General features: G+C 37.7%; 1 protein-coding gene across 2 annotated transcripts; it reads left to right on the forward strand.

The window, feature by feature from the left end:
- The first annotated feature begins 6,253 nt into the window (after positions 1 to 6,253).
- bach1a (BTB and CNC homology 1, basic leucine zipper transcription factor 1 a) lies at positions 6,254 to 18,715 on the forward strand. 2 transcript variants are annotated; one of them, XM_052107245.1, is made up of 5 exons: positions 6,254 to 6,385; positions 6,690 to 6,944; positions 9,968 to 11,173; positions 12,148 to 12,354; positions 14,371 to 18,715. In XM_052107245.1, exons 1-5 carry the CDS (start codon positions 6,374 to 6,376, stop codon positions 14,737 to 14,739), a joined length of 2,049 nt encoding a protein of 682 aa, XP_051963205.1. In that variant the 5' UTR covers positions 6,254 to 6,373; the 3' UTR covers positions 14,740 to 18,715. The 2 variants fall into 2 exon arrangements, with proteins under 2 accessions (XP_051963205.1, XP_051963206.1); XM_052107246.1 differs by lacking the exon at positions 6,690 to 6,944 and having other exon boundaries at positions 6,333 to 6,385.
- The last annotated feature ends 3,139 nt before the right edge of the window (positions 18,716 to 21,854 follow it).

Consider the following 21,854-nt stretch of genomic DNA (forward strand, 5'->3'; position numbering starts at 1 on the left):
AAAATAAGGTTTGTGGTAAACATTACTTTACAATACGTGGAAGTTTTGATCTAGAACGTAAATTACACACAGTCATACCTCAAATGTGAATTTTGAATCTGTATTGATTTAAATACTTTTTTCTTTTTTTTTTATTCAAATGAAATTCACATTTCATGACTGTAATTCATGTTGTAACACAACGTCCACGTTTCGTCAAGTAATGTTTACCACAGACCTTATTTTACTCAAAAACCCCATTATAAAAACCCATAAGAAAACCCTGAGGGAACCCATAGTGAATTCTCTTCTAGGTTTTTGGACTACAACCCGAACAGCTCTATTAAACATTCTAAACATAATTTTTTTTTTTGTGGATTGTTTTTACACCATTTAGCAGAGAAAGTTGAGTAATACTCAAGCGGTGTAGACATAATCATGTTTTTTTTTTTAGAGTGGAATGAATTCCCACTAAAGTCACTAAAGACCCAAAGTATGCATTTAAGGGTTAATGAGTTATAATTTTTTATATAATCATTTACTCATCCTCATGCCATCCCATTTCTCTCTTCGACAGAACACAGAATAAGATTTTAAGAAGAATATCTCAGCTCTGTGGGTCCATACAATGCAAGTGAATGGTTGCAAAAACATTGAAGCTCCAAAAAGGACATAAAGGCAGCATAAAAGTAATCCAAATGTGTCCAGTGGTTTAATTCATGTCTTCTAAGGCGATCCAGTTGGTTTTGCAGTAGCAGTATTAACATTTTGTTGTATGGCATCTTACGTTTTTATGCCTCTCATGCCACTGGATGTTGTGGCACATGACAGTGATTTTGTGGCACTGAGACAAAACTGTGTCAAACTGTCGGTGTTGTTTTAACTAATCGGATTAGCTATTAGCTAATGAAAGAAGTATCGCTGAATAATAGTGCACCCATGTGATTGATGCAACCAGAATTTATTTTAAATAATTCTTAACACCGTTTCAAAGCATGGCATTTTTTCCAGGTGGAGAAAACAGATCATATAAAAATATTTTCCCTTGAAACTTATCGTACACTATGTATTGCTAAACATTTTTATGGTTGTAAATTTAAACTTACTTCTTATATTGGAGTATTTCGTGGTAATACCTGATTTATTCTTAAAATGACCTTAAACCTGAAGACACTATGGATTTTTTTCCCTTGACATGTCAGTCAGCATGAGAGCTCTGAGCCTGGCTGGGGGCCACTTAATTTTGTGGTAAGTGTAAAATAATGAGGTGCTACAAATGGGTTTGGAATGTATGCTGTATAATTTAGTCTGGCTATTACTGCATGTCTATTGTACATTCTATTGCATGTTCATGTAAAAGCAGGTAAATGTTAATTAACTTTAACTAATTATCTAATGCGTTTCATTTGTAATATTACCTGTAAGTTCAGTAACTTACTGGAAATTGGAAAAAGATGAAAAAAGTACATCACAGGTGCCTTGCATGCATGCTGTTTCTAGAAAGTGGGCCAAGAGCAGACCTTTATTTTTAAATCACTCTGGGATTTTAAGGTAATTCTCTTTTAACCCTGTTTTTTTCTATCTCAAATGAACATTGTCATTGTATCCAAGTGTTGCAAAGATGTAGTTTTAGGTTGGCAGCACTCAGACTCTGCTGGATTTACTGAGAGTAAGATGCAACCCCTCTGTGGATTGCCACCTCATCGTGGTAGAGGGGTGTGCATGCCCCAATGACCCTGGGAGCTTTGTTATCTGGAGCATTGACTCCTGGTAGGGTCTTCCTTGGTCCCAGGTGAGAGGCCAGATGAAGAGCCATCCGAAACTCCCCTATGATGTGGCCAGCAGGAAGAAAAGTGACCTTGCCTGGAACAGGGAAACAGGAGTCCTTTCCTGAAGCCAGGCCCGGGAGAGGAGCTTGCAGGAGAGAAATAGGGGACCGGTGCGATGCCCATCGGGTAACAGGTGAAGGCGGGGGCCTGTGCGGACTGGACCTTGGTTACGGTAACTGGCTTTTGGAACATGGGATGTGACCTCACTGGTGGGGAAGGAGCCAGAATTAGTGTGTGAGGTTGAGAGATACCAGGTAGATATAGTTGGACTCACCTCTACACACTGTTCTGGCTCTGGAACCAAACTCCTGGACAGGGCTTTGACTCTTTCCTTCTCCGGAGTTGCTCAGGGTGAAAGGTGTTGAGCAGGTGTGGGTATACTCACAAACTCCCAGCTTAGTGCTATGATCTTGCATTTTGGCCCAGTAGATGAGAGGGTCGCCTCATTGTGACTTCATGTTGCAGGAGGAAAAGCTCTGGCTGTGGTCTATGCTTATGCACCGAACCACAGTCCAGATTATTCTGCATTCTTGGAGACGCTAGGAGGGGCCCTGGAGGGGGCACCTGCTGGGCCACTTAAATGTCCATGTTGGCAATGATGGAGATAGCTTTAGGGAGCAACTGGGAGGAATGGCTATCTATCAACAATACTGTCATATCATCAGACCTGCGGCTGCATGTTCTTGACACTCATGTGAAGAGAGGAGCTAAGCTGTCAACCGACCACCACCTGGTGGTGAGTTGGATCAGATGGCGGGGGAAACTGCCAGATAGATCTGGCAAACCCAAGTAAGGGTGAACTGGGAATGTTTGGCAGAGACCCCTGCCCAGAATATCCTAAAACCCGATTAGCAGACAGATGTGGTGATTCCCATATGTTCCAACTTTCGAGGGATCACACTTTTCAGCCTACCTGGGAAAGCTTTTGCGAGGGTGCTGGAGAGGAGACTCCAGCCAATTGTCAAACCTTAGATTTAGATGTTTGCGGACAACATATCAATATATTAAATATATCCACATAATTTTCCTTCCACATGATGCCATCTATTTTGTGAAGTGCACCAGTTCTTCTTGCAGCAAAGCACCCCACAACATGAAGCTGCACCCCCATGCTTTACAGTTGGGGTGGTGTTCTTCAGCTTTCAAGCCTCACCCTTTTTCCTCCAAACATAAGGATGGTCATTATGGCCAAACAGTTACATTTTTGTTTCATTAGACCAGAGAACATTTCTCTAAAAAGTAAGATCTTTGTCCCCATGTGCACTTGCAAACTGTAGTCTGGCTTTTTTATGGTGGTTTTGGAGCAGTGGCTTCTTCCTTGGTGAGCAGCCTTTCAGGTTATGTCGATATAGGACTCATTTTACTGTGGATATAGATACTTTACCTGTTTCCTCCAGCATCTTCACAAGGTCCTTTACTGTTGTTCTGGGATTGATTTGCATTTGTCACACCAAACTACGTTAATCTCTAGGAGACAGAATGCATCTCCTTCTTGAGCGCTATGATGGCTGTGTGTTCCATTGATGATTATACTTGCGTAATATTGTTTTTACAGATGAATGTGGTATCTTCAGGTGTTTGGATATTGCTTCCAAGGATGAACCAGACTTGTGGAGGTCCACATTTTTTTTTTTTGGTCTTGGCTGATTTATTTAGATTTTCCCATGATCTAGCAAAGAGGCACTGAGTTTGAAGGTAGGCCTTAAAATACATCAACAGGTACATCTCCAATTGACTCCAATTAGCCTATCATAAGCTAATTGGCTAATTGTCTAAAGGCATTTTATCATTTTATGTCATTTTCCAAGCTGCTTAAAGGCACAATTAACTTAGTGTTTGTAAATTTCAATCCCACTGGAATTGTGATATAGTCAGTTAAAAGTTAATTAAAAGTCTGTAAACAATTGTTGGAAAAATTACTTGTGTCATGCACAAAGTAGTTGTCCTAAAAAACTATAATTTGCTAACACAAAATCTGTGGAGTGGTTAAAAAATATGGTTTAATGAATTCAACCTAAGAGTATGCAAACTTCTGACTTCAACTTGTGTCTCTCAGCTGGCCTGGGAATGCCTCAGGATCCTCCAGAATGAGCTGGAGGATGTGGCTGGGAAAAAGGACGTATGGGCTACTTTGCTCAATCTGCTGCCAACACGACCCGGTCCCGGATAAGCGGTTGAGGATGGCTGGATGGATGGCAATGTAACCTTATAATTTTCAGATGGGTAAGTTTAAGTGTAAAGCATGGGTTTAGATCATGGTCATAGTAAGGTTTAATTTATCTTAACCAGACAAATCATAAATGCATGCAAAGAATTCTGCATTGACCAAAATCTATTCACAGTAAACTCTCTCGACTAGGTTAATGACTAATATTAATAGTCCTTTTTCGGTTTTGGGTGAGAACTGACCAAAATATAACTCCTTTTTTATTGTACATCTTGACAGCTGTCTCTAGGCACAATCATGATTTCAAGCTTTATTTACACCTCTTAGTGCTTGACACATGCGCAGAGTGCTAGATTGCACTAGGAATTGTAATCGAGCTTAAAATCATGATCGCCAATGAGACTGCAGATGTCAAGAAACATTAACAATTTGTTAAATTTTGGTCTGTTCTTACCAAAAGCTATTTGATCACTTCAGAAGACATGGATTTTTATGGATATGGCCTTTATGTGCTTTTTTGGAGTTTCAAAATGTCACCATTTACTTGCATTGTATGGACATACAGAGCTGATATATTCTTCAAAAATCTTTGTTTGTGTTCAGCAGAAGAAAGAAAGTCACACATCTGGGATGGAATTAGGGTGAGTAAACAATGAGAGAGTTTTCATTTTTAGGTGAACTATCTCTTTTTTGGGATGTCCAGCTCCTTTGCTAAGTATTTTTTGATGAAATTGAAGCTAATATCACTTCTGTACTTTCAATGCTTCATCACTTGACTTACAACACAGTAGGTGCCAAACCAAATTTGTAGGTGAAGTCTCGATAGCGTGAGATAAGCGCTATGCTGGGACTTTGATCAGAAAAAATGCTCATGACACATCAGAGAGCAAGAACAAGAACAAGAAAACAATATTTTCAGTTTCAAGCCTGTTAAATTACTCTGTTGATGATGTTATTTTCATTTGGCCCACTGTGCCTAATGTTCTGTACAATGTTGTGCTTAAACTGTATTGCCTATTAAAATAGTCATACTTTGAACATTTTGTCCTGTGTGTGTAATTGTTCTGTCGCTGAATTGCAGTTTAAAAAGACTGAATATATTTCTCAAGTTGAGCGTATTACTCTGTAACACAGATTTCATATGGATTGTGATGTGTGCACCTTTTGTAAAGCAGACAAAGACATGTTGGATCTATTGGATTTTATTAAAGGGACAGTTCAACCAAAGGCAGCATAAAAGTAATCAACATGACTCCAGTGGTAAATATATAGCTTCAGAACAGATATGATTGATGTGGGTGAGAAACAGATAAATATTTACATCCTTTTTTACTATAAATTCCCCTCCCTGCACAGTAGGTGGCGATATGCATGAAGAATGTGAATTGCCAAAAACAAAAGAAGAAGAATGGGAATTAAAAATGAAAGTGGAGATTTATAGTACAAAAGGACTTAAATATTAATATGTTTCTCACCCACACCTATCATTAATTTTGAAGACATGGATTAAACCACAGGAGTCATATGGATTACTTTTATGCATCCTTTATGTGAAATTTGGACCTTCAAAGCTCTGGCCATCATTCATTTGTATTGTAAGGATCTATAGAGCTGAGATATTCTTCTAAAAATCTTAATTTGGGTTCAGCAGATGAAAGAAAGTCATACACATCTGGGATGGCAAGAGGGTGAGTAAATGATGAGAGATTTTTATTTTTATTTTGGGTGAACTATTCCTTTAATGCAAATTTTCTATGAATAATACTGGAAGTACCTTCAAGATTGATTAATGTTGAAATGTACAGTAGGAGTGCCTGGCTTGGTTTGGTATAAATTTAGATTTTCCAGAAAGTTGAATTTGTGATATTTAATAGTTTTTTTTTTTTTTTCTTTTTTTTTTTTTTTAAAAACCACACTATTAGAAACATACATCTAGATAAATAATAATAATAATAAAATATTTGATAAACGTGTAACAAAAGATGCCCTTTAATAATGAGATATGTTATAAAATGTATTTGAAAATTAACCAATTGCCTTCCTTTCACTGTATTTTATGTTTTTGTTTAAATGTATACTGCTTTTTAGCTCCTTTGTTTCTATGTTTTGAATCATTTGTATTGTTAAGCCTGTTTTTATTGTTAAAAAGAAAGAAAGAAAGTAAGAAAGAAGAGAAATGTTTTGTGCTCCTCCGCGCTTGAAGTGGGCGTGCCTGTCAACTGCATGACGCAGCACGTGCTGTACGTGGTGTGTGACGCGCACTGTCGCACTGTCTAGTCACACGAATGGCGTAAGACGTTATGGAGCTCCTTTAATATCAAACTGTTATTATCTAATTATATTTTTATACATCAAAAGCAATAGACAGCGAGGTAAATTTAACGATTTCTGATCTCCGATGAAATGTCAGGTCAGTATTGTATTATTCCACAGACATGCAAACCCCTCGTGTAAACATGATTGTGATTAGATATATTGTGGAAATCCAGTTTCTCTAGAACACACTGCATGTTTCCTTCTCTACTGTTAGTACAGAGTCATGTTCAGTGTTGGTCAATCAGGGCAATAACATACATTTTGTTTTTAACGGAAGAAAGTCAAACGGGCTGGTAACAACATGTGAGTGAGAAAATGATGACTATGTATAGATACATTAGTGTGTCTGTATTTCCACTTTGTTACACAGTTGTATGTTTCTGTGTATTGGTTTGTAGCTAAACACCTGCGTTATGTCTGTGGATGGCCCCCGGACCTCTGTCTTCACCTTTCAGTCTGCTGTACACAGCCATCATGTTCTTCGCTCACTGGAAGAGCAGAGGCAGAATCAGATCTTGTGTGACGTCACTGTGGAAGTGGAGAGCAGAAGCTTTGGAGCACACGCTTCTGTGCTGGCTTCCTGCAGTGACTATTTTTACACCAGACTCACAAACCACAGCAGACCAAACCACACTGTCAGCTTACCAGATGAGGTAATGTTTGATACAATACATGGGTTGAACCTGTAAGATTTGATAAACACATCATAAAAGGGGTCATGATACTCTTAGAATTTTTTTAAAATTTTATTATCTTCCCTGATGTCCCCTGTAATGTTATCAAAGTTTTTGTTGCACCAAAACAACCCTTATTTTGTGATATATGATAATTTTCCACCCTGTCTTTGGCCCTTTGTATGATAAGCTTGGTTTAAACACCCACTGTTATGATTGGCTAAAATCGTGCAGCCCATTGCATACAGCCATATTTGAAACTCAATCGGCAGACAATGAACAAGCTCCACAACCATATAAAACTAAATTTAAGGGTTTACACATAACGCACATTCAGCACATTGCAAGCACAGCGGCATCAAACAGTCATTCAAATTGAAATAATCATTAGTGAAACCGTTTACTTACGGGTTTACGATTGGGTCCAATAGAGTTTTTAACTGCCCTCATCCTTCAATAACAGTTTCTTTGCAAAGCTTGAATCGTATAATTACAGGTTCATAAACAATCCACGCTGATATGAGCCAGAAAAAATGCACATAGCTGGAAATGCATCAAAACGGTCAAAGACGTCCATCTAGTACATGTTTAAATTCACCAACAATTAAAAAGCGCAGATGGGTGCAAGAACACTTCCAGGATGAGTTTATGCTCAAAATAACAAGATGCAGAGCAGCTGAATGAAACAGAAGGCGGCCCCTTTAGAGTTTTAACTTGACACCGCATATGTTAAAAGTGGCGCAAGATACATGAATGTGGTCAAAGACGTCTGTCCGTTTATATACAAAAATAATTCTAAATTGTCCAGATGGGTACGCTTTTGTGTTCAGGAATAGTTAGGCCACGTTAGGACTGTTTGTCTTGTTCTCTCTCTGTTTATGAACTGAGAACCAGTGGGCGTGGCCAAGGGTGTGATGATTTAAAGTAAGTGTTGATGTTGTTGCTGTAGAGGCGGTCATGAATTAATGAGCCCCCTAGTGACGTATGGAAGTCGCGGTAGTAGAGAAAGAGGCATTTTTGCACCTTTGTTTTAATAAATTGCTTTGGGGATTGAGTTTTTAGTTCTACAATTTACAGAATGTTTTTTTTTAATAGTAGAATGACCTCTTATATGTCAAAATATCAAGTAAAAGAATTTGTCATGACCCCTATTATTTTCAATAATTACATTCACAAAAAAGAGAAAAGCTCTTCCAAAAATGTCACCCTCATGTTTTCCTAACCTATGTCTTGCTTTCTTCAGTTGAACACAAAAGGAGATATTAGACAAAATGTTCACACTGCTCTTTTCCATAAAATGAAAATCTATGAAGACTGGTAAGGTTGAGCTCCCAAAAGGACAAAATAGCAATGTTAAAGTAGTCCATATGACTCATCTGCTATATTCCAGGTCTGTTGAAGCCATTCGGTAGCTTAGTATGTCTGAAATCGAAAGGCCAAATTATACTTCGGTTTTGCGCAGTATACATACATTGCGCAGTATATATACATTTTGTCATCGACACAGTATGTGTGGACTGACCACACACAGTCTAGTTTTTCTAAACATGCAGACAGTCCGTGTGTTTGTGCATCATCAGCGTATGCACCTGCCGTTGCTAAAAGAGTATCGCAAATCATTTGTAGTGTGCATGAGTTGAACATGTCCATATAGGTTGCTGTCAAAATAGTATACTTTGCAATGCTGAGTGCTTGACTGTGCATGAAAAAATTAAGTTTACCCTAGCCTTAAGTCATTATTCACAGAACATTTTACTCTCCACAGCATCTTTCAAATTTAATTAGCACTTCTTCATTTTCAAACTTGGTGAAACATGATCGGTTTCGACATACTTGACAACTCAGCATTGACAGCATTCAGCATCATTAACGTCAAACCTGCCGTCTTCACACGCCATGTGAGCGTGAACAAGATTCGAAAGCTGTGGCGCACAGGAAGGTGATACATTTATGGTGCTTTTATGGAAGCTTCTATCTATGAGGATAAAACAGTGCCTAATTGATTTGCATGCGCAGGGTGAGATTTGTGAAAACGTAAATTATATTGCAAGCGTAAAAGAACAAGAAGAAACATTTGAACACCAGATTGAGAATCAAATGATATCAATAAACGGTGTCTACTCAATTTTACTCTCACAATAAAAGAATGTCTATGTATTAATATTTAAGAGAGGAGAGATACCCAGAGGAACAACGCTCAGCCATATGAAGAAGAAGCTGTCTGTCATGTTATTATACCTATCAAGTCAAAGTAAACTGGTCATGGAAAATTTGATTAGTTACTAGAAGCAGGTAGACCCACCTTCCCCCTCACGTTTGCAAAACTCTTTTCAGTGAGAAATTTGTGCCAAAAGTGTGAGCGCAACAAAAGGGAAAACGGAACATTGTATATCGTATTATTTCAGGAAAACATTTAGGCCTATGCGACAAACACGAGTAATTTACACGTTTGCAGTAGTTTATTTTTCACATACAAATCCATTTTGCTGTTCATTATACTCTTTCTTTGCTTCCATATCACTGATTGCAGGTTTGCAATGTATTTGGCCATGTTTAGGTGCAAAAACAGTGCCAAAAGTGTAAGCGTGAAAATCAGGAATCAGGAAGAATACAGATTTACTTTGTGTTAATATGACATTACAGATTCACAACACACAAATTACACTTATGCAAAGCATTAAAGTAATGCCAATATTTTTTTCCTATGCTTGCAACTTGATTTACACCTTTATAGAACGTTATGTGCGCATACAAAACAAATTTCACTTTCTGAAATCTGTAATCTTAGGGGTTCGGAACGACATGAGGGTGAGCAGATGATGACAGAATTTTTATATTTGAGTGAACTAAAACTTCAAATTTTGTTTAAATTGCAGTATTTTCAATTAGGCCTCCTATATATTGAGAATATATAGAGTTGAGTACCTTACAGCCATAACCCAATAATGTAATATATATATCTTTTTTTTCAATAATCATAAATGGATCATTAATCTCTCAAGGTCACCGTGGAAGGATTTGAGCCCCTGCTGCAGTTTGCCTATACTGCAAAGCTTCACTTCACTAAAGAAAATATCCTGGAGATCCACAGATGTGCTGAATTCCTGGGATTTCACAACCTTGATAAAGCCTGCTTTGAGTTCATTGTCCCCAAGCTGGCTGATAGTAGTAAAACCCCACCAAAAGTCAAAAGCAAAGGCAATAGCCAAGATTCCCGTGAGAAATCCCAACCCACCTTTGGAAACCAGAGTCCTATCAGTGACCACAACCCTGAAACTGGAAATGATGATGCACCTCATTTGGCAGAATCTGTTGCACAAACCTCATGTGCAACACCATCTACAGAATTAGATGTACCCACTCAGTGCGCAAAAAACACTTCATACCATGTTGGTGATGGTCAAGAACCGTTTTTCCTGGAGAACTGTGGCCCACAGTTGCCTTCATCTTCTTTGGCAGCCAATGAAGTTTGTCCATTCCTGTCCCTTTCAAGCACCAGTGGCAACGAAAAACTGCATTCTGCTAGAGTTGGCTATGGCAGAGACATTTTAACAATGGATGAAGAATTTCAGAAAGAGCTTACAGTGGATGTCCATTGTGTTTCTACTGAAACATCTTCTGATAAAGACCTGAACATGAATATCATTCAGGGACACTTTGACCAATATGAAAGTTCTCTAATTCCACCAAATGACTGTCACCATCCATGTTCTCGGAGTTCAACAGAATCCAGCATGGTTTTGGACAGCATTGATAGCACTGGAAACCTAAACAACATTGGAGCCAACAACAATCAAGTCTTTGATTCCGGCGAACAAACATTCCCCGATCTGGCCCATAAAGATGTCTCCAATGAACGGATCACAGTGGAAAGGGAAGTGGCTGAACATCTCACAAAGGGCTTTTGGCCTGATTTGTCCTCCACATTAACCGAGCCACTACCTCTGGATTCTGTTGACCAGACATCTGCAGGAAATAGCTCAGACTTCCACTGGTTGAAGCATCTGGATCTGGGTGCTGCACCTGATGATTGTCCCTTTCTGAGGGACCTGAGCTCCAATGAGCGACAGATTTCTAGAGGGGACAACCTGTCCAAAGAGGACATGAGCGACAGTCCCTGCATGTCCTCTATTAACTCAATGGAGAACTCTGAGTGTGAATCAGATGGCGACAGTGAGCAATGTTGTAGCAATGAACAGGTGCAGGAGGTATGTTAACACTCATCAGCTGCTGATTGGAATTAAGCTTTTGAAGTTACAGGTCCAGTGTGTAATTTCGATCCTAGTGGCACCAAACAGAATTTAAAAAATAATTATTGTTTCCAGACAGAAAAATAATAACAATGCCTGGCCTCTGTTGTCTTTTATATGTTTGGAAAGATTCATCAGTGGTGCTTGCTAAGGCAAGTCATTACAAACATTAAAAACTTTGATCTGAAGCAATAAAATATTTGAAAATCAGACAAAAAACATGAAGTTAAACATGAACTTTAAGTTAAGTTGTCCATTCGAGTGGGCAATGCCTTAGGTAACCCTAAATTTGTAACTTGGACACATAACTCATCCAATTCCATCTGTGATGCGGACATGAATGATACCTCAAATGAATCAGCTTGTTGAGGAGAGGCGTGCTATTCCTTTTCTAAGCAATCAGACTTAGCATACAATATTGACCTGGTGGATAATAAAACATACTTTAAAAACATCCATTAACTCACATTGAAGGAGGGACCCAATGCATATCTATAGAGACCAGAATATTATAGAGATTTGTGGGTGGGATCAACTGACCACCCAGAACACCCTGAAAAACACCTAGCAACCACAGAGTATACCCTAGCATCCACATGGCAACAAGCTGGCAACCATTCAGTACACCATAGCAACCATATAGCAGTGCTCTGGCAACTACCCACAACACCTTAGCATCATGGTGGCAAGTTGATCACTTTAAACAACCCACATGTTCTTTAGAAAATGCAAAAATCTTGATCTAGTTACTTTGGTTTTTGGTGCCACAGTAGTCACAGCACACTGCACCTTTAAGCTTATTTATTAACTTTATTCATACTGGATTTAGATTCCCCAACATGATTCAGTAACAAATGTCTGTCTCTTAGCAAACACTAGACTGAGATAGCTGGATGCTTCCATTATTGTTGACATCTTGGTTTTCTTCCTAGGTAGATTTACCATTCCCTGTGGAACAAATTTCTAGCATAAGCAGGAGAGCATTCCTGCAGATGTTGAAAGAGCAGCAACTGACCCCGGAACAGCTGGAATTTGTTCAGGATGTGAGACGACGCTGTAAGAACCGTGTGGCTGCACAGCGCTGCCGCAAAAGGAAGTTAGACTGTATCTACAGGCTGGAGGGAGATATCAAAAGACTGGTAAATCGGTTTGTTAAATAATGGGTTATGGTAAATATTTTGTGAATGCATTCAATAAGAGGTTGCACCGGGAGCCAAGAGATGGTTCTTATTCAGACCAGGTTCTGAATCATTTTCTTGAATGGTTTTCTTGACATTCAGTTCCATTAGCAGTTATGGAACGGATATTATTCCACCAATGAGGACAGAATACCATACTCAAATACAGTGTACCACGACCAGCATAGTCTAAATTACAAAAGAATAATGAATGAGCTGGTGAATAATGAATGAGCTGGTTATTTTTAATCAATCATTCTGAAAGACTCACGAATCAGAGTCACTTGAACTGCAAGTTATTACTTGCATCATATCCAACTTTGTTATATGTTTTCAAGGCTTGTGAGATTTAAATCACTGTAATTACTGACTGATTGTTCATATGACAATTAATGGTTGACTGATATAAACGATATTCAGTATTTTTAAATTATTAGTATTGGCCTATAAGTTTTCCTGTTTGGCCGATTGGTTTCTGAAACCACGACGGTTCGTTTTGTTGTTGCGTTCCATCATGCTACCAAAATAATAGACCGTTGTGCAACGCAGTCTCGTTTACAAGGTCCCGCATATCTTTATCCACAGTACTTTAACCAACTTGGCTTTGTTCAATAAACGCTAAATTCTACTTCAGCCAATAATTTCTTGACACAGCAACTACACTGTAAAACATTTTTGTTGTTGTTTCAACTGTCGTAAATTAATATAACTTTTTAAATGAACATAATGTCTTATTAAACAAACTTGACTTTCTTAGTTCAACTTAAGCATAACTAAATTCAAATTGAATACTCAAATTAATCAAATGTTTTATTAATTAATTTCATTGGATACCATAGCAGCAGCTGGGCTATATCTGGGATGACTTAAACTGCGATTTGTGGATAAATGGACCGTAGTTACTGATAAGAGACCAACATCTAATGTATATGGTTATAAAGCAGACACACACATGGGTCTCAACAGTTTTCACACAAATCAAAATCATCAAACACACCATTATGTAAAATGATGAGCTTTGAATTATTGCTACATGACAAGTAACTGAAAGTGACAACAAACACAACCAAGACCACAAATAAAAGCAGCAAACACTAAACCAATGAAAAATAAGATGGAAACACTGCAATTTTCACAATTTATTCATGACGCGGTGCATGCTGGGAATCCGAATACGTGAATAATGTGCATAGTTCTCTCGACTTATATTTTTTAATTCAGCTGAATAGTTTTTCTAAGTTAGGTAACTTATCACAACTTTAGCCAACAAAAACTTGGATAAGTATCACAAAAAGATCAATCCAATACAGTTATTCATATTCCGCCTTATTGTTATCATAACTTAAAAGGTAAAGTACATTTTACAGTGTGTTGAGCGCTCATATATATTCTTCTTAAGCGCATTTTTGTAACAATTTACAAAAAGGTTTCATTTGTTAACAACATTAGTTAACATGAACTAACAATGAAAAATACATTTACAGTATTTATTAATCTTAATGTAAATTTCAGCATATACATTGTTCAAAACAAAAGTTGTGTATGTTATCATTAGTTAATGAACTATGATCTAACATGAACAAACAATAAACAATTGTATTTTATTAACTAACATTAACAAAGATTAATAAACGCTGTAAACAATATATTGTTCATTGTTTGCTCATGATACCTAACGCATTAACTACTGTTAACGAATGGAACCTTATTGTAAAGTGTTACCCACATTTTATAATAGCCTGGATCAAAACTGTGTCCCTCTGTCTCACAAATGTTGCTCAACGGTCATTCCATGATACTCCAAGCAAGCTATCTTTTTTGCCGAAGTTTGAGTAAATATAATGTTAAATGTTCATTCATATTTTACACAATTTATTTACGTTTTATCTCTAATAAAAACTTGTAGTTAACGATCTTGTCTGGTAAATTACAGATACAATCCTTAAATGGATCTTCTTATGTTTCCATGTTTATTAGAGGAACGAAAAGGAGAAGTTACTGCAAGATCGTAACCAGCTCAAGCTTGGCATGGAGGAGATGCATCAGAACCTCTCAGGCCTGTGCCAGAGCCTCTCCAAGGACACCTCTGAGCAGCTGCAGGTGCTGGCCGGGTACGTCTCCACCGACTTTCCCACTTCTGTCCTACTCTCCTCCATTGCCTCCCCAAACCTGGCTGGCCCAGACCGGGAAACCCATGCAGACACCGGCCTGGAGGTCTTTATTGCAGAGGAAGTTCTGGACACTTGTCCTCAAGAAGATAAAGCAGCACGCAGGTCCTCCTCTGCCTTGCAAGACAACATGCATAGCACAGTTACAGATCCGGATCCATGTTTCAGTATGAAGTAAAGCACTTTGTGACGGTCTGATATTTCATTTTTACTCAGGAGCTTACCTTTCTACTACAATCAGTTACAATTTTAACCATGACCTTCTTATTTGTAGCACTTTCGTAATTTTTTATAAGACATGTATGATATGAATATGACTATTTTGCACTTTTACCAGGAGTTTCTTAAGAAATGGCTTGGCCTTTCATCCCTTGTTTACTGTTATGCTGTGGATTCATAATGGCTACGTTCATGCAGTCAGTGTTTACTAACAGGTGTGAATCTCAAATTGTTCTGGAACCGCTTGCATGCGCTTATTGAATACTGTCTGTACAAACCAAAAAACCAAAGTCAAGCCCATTTTCTATTCTCAAAATAAGCTGTGAATAACACGTTACCATAGTGACAGTTACTAAAGTAACTATCAAAGATGGTGACATCAATAAATTCAGAAATTCTTTTAACAATTGACACAATGCTATTTAATGAACCATTCCAACCAATGGGCAATTTGATGCGTCAAATCTAAATTGACTGACAATGGCTTTGAATTAGATCTGGGTGATTTGACTACATAATTATATCTTGATATTTTTCAGCCTACTAACAATATTCAACATGTACTGTATCTTGATAATGATGCATTTGCTTTGAAATGGCTTGAAATTATAATTTTTTTAATCAGAAGAACCATCCTCCAAACAGCTATTGTAGCAGTAGATTCAAAATGTGTAATGCATAAACTAAAACTCTAGTTAAAAATAATGAAGGCATGTTTTCCAAAATTTTTCACTAAAAGGATCATCCTGATCATCTCATAACAAGGCCACATGTCAAGGTCTGGGTAGATTAGATGGTAAGCAAACAATCAATTTTCGTAGTGTTGAATGCAGGAGAAATGGGCAGGAGTAAAGACCTGATCAACTTTAACAAGGGCCAAATTGTTATGGCCAGATGACTGGGTCAGAGCATCTCTGAAACGTCAAGGCTTGTGGGGTGCTCTCGGTCAGGTGTGGCGAGTACCTACCGACAGTGTTCCGAGGAGGGACAAACCACAAACCGGCGACGGGGTGTTGTGTGCTCAAGGCTCATCTATGCGTGAGGGCAACGGAGGCTATCCCTTCTGGTCAGAACCAACAGAAGGTCAGCTGTGTCACAAGTCACAGAATTGTTTTTATGATGGTTATGGGAGAAATGTGTTACAACATGCATTGGATCGCACCCTCCTGCGTATGGGGATTAGCTGCAGAACGGAGTGACCATGATGACCCCATTCCACCGTCGAAAGCACCTACAATGGGCGTTGTCCGATGAGACCTGTTTTCTTTTACATCACATGGATGGTCGTGGTGATGGCACCTGGATGCACTGTGGGAAGACGACAAGCTGGTGGAAGGAGTGTGATACACTGGGCAATGTTCTACTGGGAAACCCTAGGTCCGGCCATTCATGTGGAGGTCAATTGTTGCATGCCACTTACCTAAACATTGTTGCAGACCAGGTACACCCCTTCATGGCAATGGTATTCCTTGATGGCAGTGGCCTCTTTCAGCAGGATAATTCGTCCTGCCACACTGCACACATTGTTCGGGAATGGTTTGAGGAACATGATGAAGATTTCAAGATGTTGCCCTGGCCTCTAAATTCCCCAGATCTCAATTTGATTGAGCATCTGTGGGATGTGCTGGACCAACAAGTCCAATCCATGGCGGCTCCACCTCGCAACTTACAGGATTTGAAGGATCTGCTGCTAATGTCTTGGTGCCAGATACCACGGGACACCTTCAGGGTTCTTGTCAGTGTTTGACATTTTACAATGTTCCTGTCTGATACTATTTCACATTTTTAGATTTGTGTAATGAAGTGTAGCAGTTACACATTTTTGGAGTTGCATGAATATGTGAACCTTTAGAAAACAGCGTTTCATGAGCTCCGCACGTGCACACACACAACAGCGCCTCACCCGTTCACTCTGAAGCGCACTCAGACTATGCATTACTTTTATAAAATCTCAACCTTTTGTGGTTTAATAATCACATATGACCATTTTGATAATTGGTTATTTTCATTAATTTTGCAGGCCATAAGGATTGTGAAATCAATCTAATGACACGCTTTTTAGGAACTGAAGTAGTCAAATAAAAAGCACATTTAAATCATTGCAATATCCACAATATTGATAATTTCATCAAAATAATTTTGATTATATTGTGACTATTCAATTTATCAGCAAGTCATGAGTGCAGAATTTGGGTCATGCCCAGAATACAAAACATTTGGAAGACAGCAACTGGACCTAAAACCTTTGAATGACACAGATTATATATCAGTTATCAAAACCCAACATAAAAAACTTCAACCCACTAGCCAAATTCAGAATTCGGTTGTGAACCCTGAAATTTTAAATGGAGGTACTCTGTTATCATTTCCATTCATAACCAAACTATGCCATTTCCATAACATTCATAACATATCCATTTCCATTAATAACCGAACATACAGTTACTTTATTTAGCACTCTAAAACAGGACTAATAATAATATTCTGCTGGTGTGTGAACATTGTCAATATGAAATCCACAGATTGTTGCATTATTCTAGTATTATTCATTTCACTTACACTGCCGCAGTGGACAATCATTGTAATTCCCTTGATTATAATTTTATGATGTCATGTATAACATATAAACAAGTACATTCCAGTGTGTAGCCCAGTGGTTCCCAACCCTGTTCCTACAGGCACCCCAACACTATATTTTGTATGTCTCCCTAATCAAACACACCTGATTCAACTCATCCGCTCATTAGAGACTCCCAAGACCACTGGTGTAGCCTAATCCACCTTTGGCATTACTGGCATGAAAATTGTATACTGAATATGCATCTCTTTTTAAAGTATTAATTCTGTATATGCATATGACTTTTGTCATTCCTACACTTTTAAATGCATACTATATAGGGTTTGTCTAAATATACATGGAAGATGTATTCATAGTCTCAAAGGTAAGAATAATGAACTTTCAATGTCTCACATTAAAGGGTTAGTTCACCCCAAAAATTAAAATTCTCTCATGATTTACTTATTGTGCACATTGTGTCAAAAACATGTGTACTCATAATCTTTCATCCAAATGGTCCACATCTTAAACAACTTTCCATTTCTGCTGCCATCACCTAGGCTTTTGGGTAATGTTAACCAATCGCCAAATAGCTATTTAGGCATTGTTACATATGATTTTCATTCAAGTCTCCATTCTGGATCCAATCCATTACCAACGGATAATGTAAAGTCTCGGCCTACAGTGAATGGCGATTCATGTTGACTGAATGAAAAATCACTTTAATACATTTCTTAGTCCAAAGATTTAACCCTGTTGTTGTTACTGTTTTCTGTGTCATAGTTACTTTATTGAAATGTTCTATTTTTACATTTATGTGACTTTGTTATAACCCTGTAACCAAAGTATTGCAATGTAACCATGGAATGCACTGTATAATTCATTTAATTGATTCAGATGTATTGAATAGTAGCAAATAATTGCTAATTAAATAACAAGCCAGTAAAAACATGTTTTCACTAAATGTGTAAACACATGAATAGCAATTAATTAGTCCTTGCTGTTTCATAACCTTTGTTTAGCCATACAAAGTACATTACTCATTTGTTTGTTCTCTAATAATGCAAGCGCAAATACTGCTCAAAATAATAAGTTGTTAATGATAAGTGTTTGCAAAATGGAATACATTGAATACATTTCATATCAGCAATACTGATGTGTCACAACACATTTATACATTTTCTGGATAAAATGCATGTGATGCTTGGCTGTGCAAAACTTATTGCCACAATGCAACAGTTTTGTGGGTGCTATGTAGAGGTGTAACATTCATGAGTTACAGAATTTAAGCATCAATTATCAATATATATTAATACCCAATGTGATACAGATACCGTCTCGCAACAAACGAGAAGCACGTAAGGTTGAAGGGAAAAAAGTGCAATTTAAATAAAAGGGGTAATTCACCCCAAAATAAAAATTCTCTCATAATTTACTCACCTTCATGCCATCAAAGATGTGTATGACTTTCTTTCTTCCACTGAACACAAAGATTTTTAGAGGAATATCTCAGCTCTGTTGGTCCTCACAATGCAAGTGAATGGGTACCAAAACTTCCAAATACACAAATGTAGCATAAAAATAATCCATAAAACTCCAGTGGTTAAATCCATATCTTCTGTAGTGATATGATAAGTGTGGGTGAGAAACAGGTCGATATTTATGTCCTTTTTTACTATAAATTTTCCTCCCTGCCCAGTAGGTGGCGATATGCACCAAGAATGTGAATAGCCAAAAACAAAAGAAGAAGAATGTGAAAATGGAGATTAAGAGTAAAAAAGGACTTAAATATTGATCTGTCAGCCCAATATGTGTTCCTTTACATACACTGCCTGGCCAAAATAAAAAAGGTCACCATTTGGATTTAAATTAGCAGATACTTAAGAGCCTATGATTGGATCATTATTGCAGTGATTAAAATGTTTCAGCTGGCAACAACTGTTTTAATCCTAACTGATGCGTTGTGTAGCTTCAAATAGCAACAATAATTTATGGGATTGGGACTAAACAGCTGTGTGACTACAAGAAGCCTCTTGTTAGTGACGCTAATCATAAAAAAAACTACTTAAATTTGCTAGGAAGATTTACCCTATTCCAAAATGATAGGCGTGTCAGGATAAGAAGGGAAGCACATGAAGCGATGCACCCACCATTCATTGTTCCCACTGTAGAAGACTCTGGAGTCAGTGCTATGATCTGGGGTTGATTCAATTGGTCAGGTCAAGGCTCAACAATGTTATACGGCAATAAAATGAAGTCAGCTGACTACCTGAATGTACCGAATGACCAGGTTATCCCATAAATTTCTTCTTCCCTGGCGGCACAGGCAAATTCCAGGACGACAATGCCAAGATTCATTGGACTAAAATTGTGAAAGAATGGTTCACGGAGTGGTTCGACTCTCCCCTCAAATGTATGCAACTCTTGATGGAAATAAATATTGTGACGTTGCATAAGGTTGCCACGACGAATGCACATCATAATTAAAGCTAATGGTGGTCCAATGAATTTGGCCAGGCAGTGTTTCAAATATTACTCCCAGTCAGTTCCACACAGTCCTAAACTGATTAGGAAAAACAAAACTGGTATTGAATCGATATCGGCTGATACCGCGAGTTCAGGTATTGGAATCATATCTGGAGAGAAAAAGAGCTATCAGTCTATCTCTAGTTCTCAATGACTTGCAGTTGCTCAGGTGTCTTTAGTGGTTGCTAGTATGTCCTGGATTGTTGCTAAGCTGTTGATATGTGGTTGTTAAGGTGTTCTAAGTTGTTTTAAGGACTTACATTTACTTGGGTGTCCTTGGTGGTGGCTAGTGGGTTCTAGATGGATGCTTGGACATTGATATGTGGTTGCAAGGGTTTTCTCTGTTTATAGCCACTTATAACATGCAGTGGCACCACCAGAATCATAAACCTAATCATTTACTCACCCTCATGTCATGCCAAACCAACTTCTAAGTTAGGCGGAATGTTCAGTCTCAGTCAACATTTATTTAATTGCATTGTTTGATTAAAAAAAGAAGACATAAAGCAATGAAAGTGAATTGTGACAAAGGCAAGCATTCTGCATAACATCTCCATTTGTGTTCCAATGGAAGAATAGAAGAGTTACATGTTTGTAACAACATGAGGATGAGTAAATGATTTAGATTTTTGGGCAAACTCATTCTTTTACAGTAAACATTTTCTGTTCAGACAGTATATGGCAATGAATATCTTTTTGTTTTGAAACTACTTTTTGTTTTTGAAGGCTTCTGTTAAAGTGATGCATATAATTGAGTGAGTTATTAAGGACATGGCAAGGTTTATGAACACAGGGATTTCACCATGTTTTCCTGCACACAATTCTTAGTACTTTGTATTCAACTTATTTTAAACCTTTTTAGATAAAACTTATCTTCAGTTTGCCTTCCTGAACTGAATTTAAATCATCTTTAAAAATCCAAGAAAAACCCATTTGTTGTTCGTCCACGTTTCTACTCAAGGCCGCAAGGTGCCAGCTGCCATTTGCTATTTCAATGACCATCATTCTGAAGCAAAATGCTGCCAATTTGGTACACTTGTGGTCCTCTCAAAGTCTATTGATATTTCCTAATTTTATTAAAACTAACTAGACTCAGAATAACATTTAAAATCAATGGTTTATCTTTTAAGTTGTAATTACTCTGTGTGGCCTGAGATATTCTTAGTTCTAATTGTCTTTTCAAGGTGATCTCATTTGTTTACCACTTCCATGCATACTAAACATCTCCAAATTACTTGTTTCTTTTTGTTGTCCTCTCAAAAATCTTTAATGAGGTGTGCACTTAGAAATATTCCAGAGGCACAGCCATAAATGCCATATGATGAGAGTAAGGGATAATCCGGAGAAAGTCTTATGCACAGTAATCAAAGAGGACTTTAGCACAACCACAGCAGCAGAATATTGATAAAATGCAATGACAAATGAAATGCTAATTTCATGTTTTTGCTGTTTCAAGCTATGCTGTAGGATGGTTTTAAAATCAATTCACTCTCCATTCAATCATAGTGATGTTTCACAATCTCAAGATACATCCAGCAACAATTTGGGAGCAGTCCAAAAAAGATTCAATGTTAATTGCTTGGGGAAATAATTAATCCTAATAATTAACTCTCTGGGGGCACTGTTATGCAGATGGCAGGTTCCAACAAGCTTGAGATGAATACGTAATATTCCTGCATTAAAATAAAGATTAGCTCATTAATTTCTTTAAAGTTTGATGTTTATAATGAGTTTTGTTGTTCCACAATCTTTTAGTCAATGCCAGAAAAAGACACTGCTTTCAGATTTGTACGAATCTTTAATTATGAATGTAATGTATATTTATTACGTCTTTATTTTTTACTTGTTTTACAATTTACAAGTATTTACATTGATATGCAGAACACGTGCTAAATCTGTCTTTTTAAGGCTATCGGCATCAGCGAGTTTAGCGAGTATAGCACATATAAAGAGAGAAGATGTGCATGATTCTTACTCTGTTGTTTTTATTT

The sequence above is a fragment of the Xyrauchen texanus genome, chromosome 36 (genome assembly GCF_025860055.1).
Source record: "Xyrauchen texanus isolate HMW12.3.18 chromosome 36, RBS_HiC_50CHRs, whole genome shotgun sequence".
In the NCBI taxonomy this organism is placed as follows: Eukaryota; Metazoa; Chordata; class Actinopteri; order Cypriniformes; family Catostomidae; genus Xyrauchen; species Xyrauchen texanus.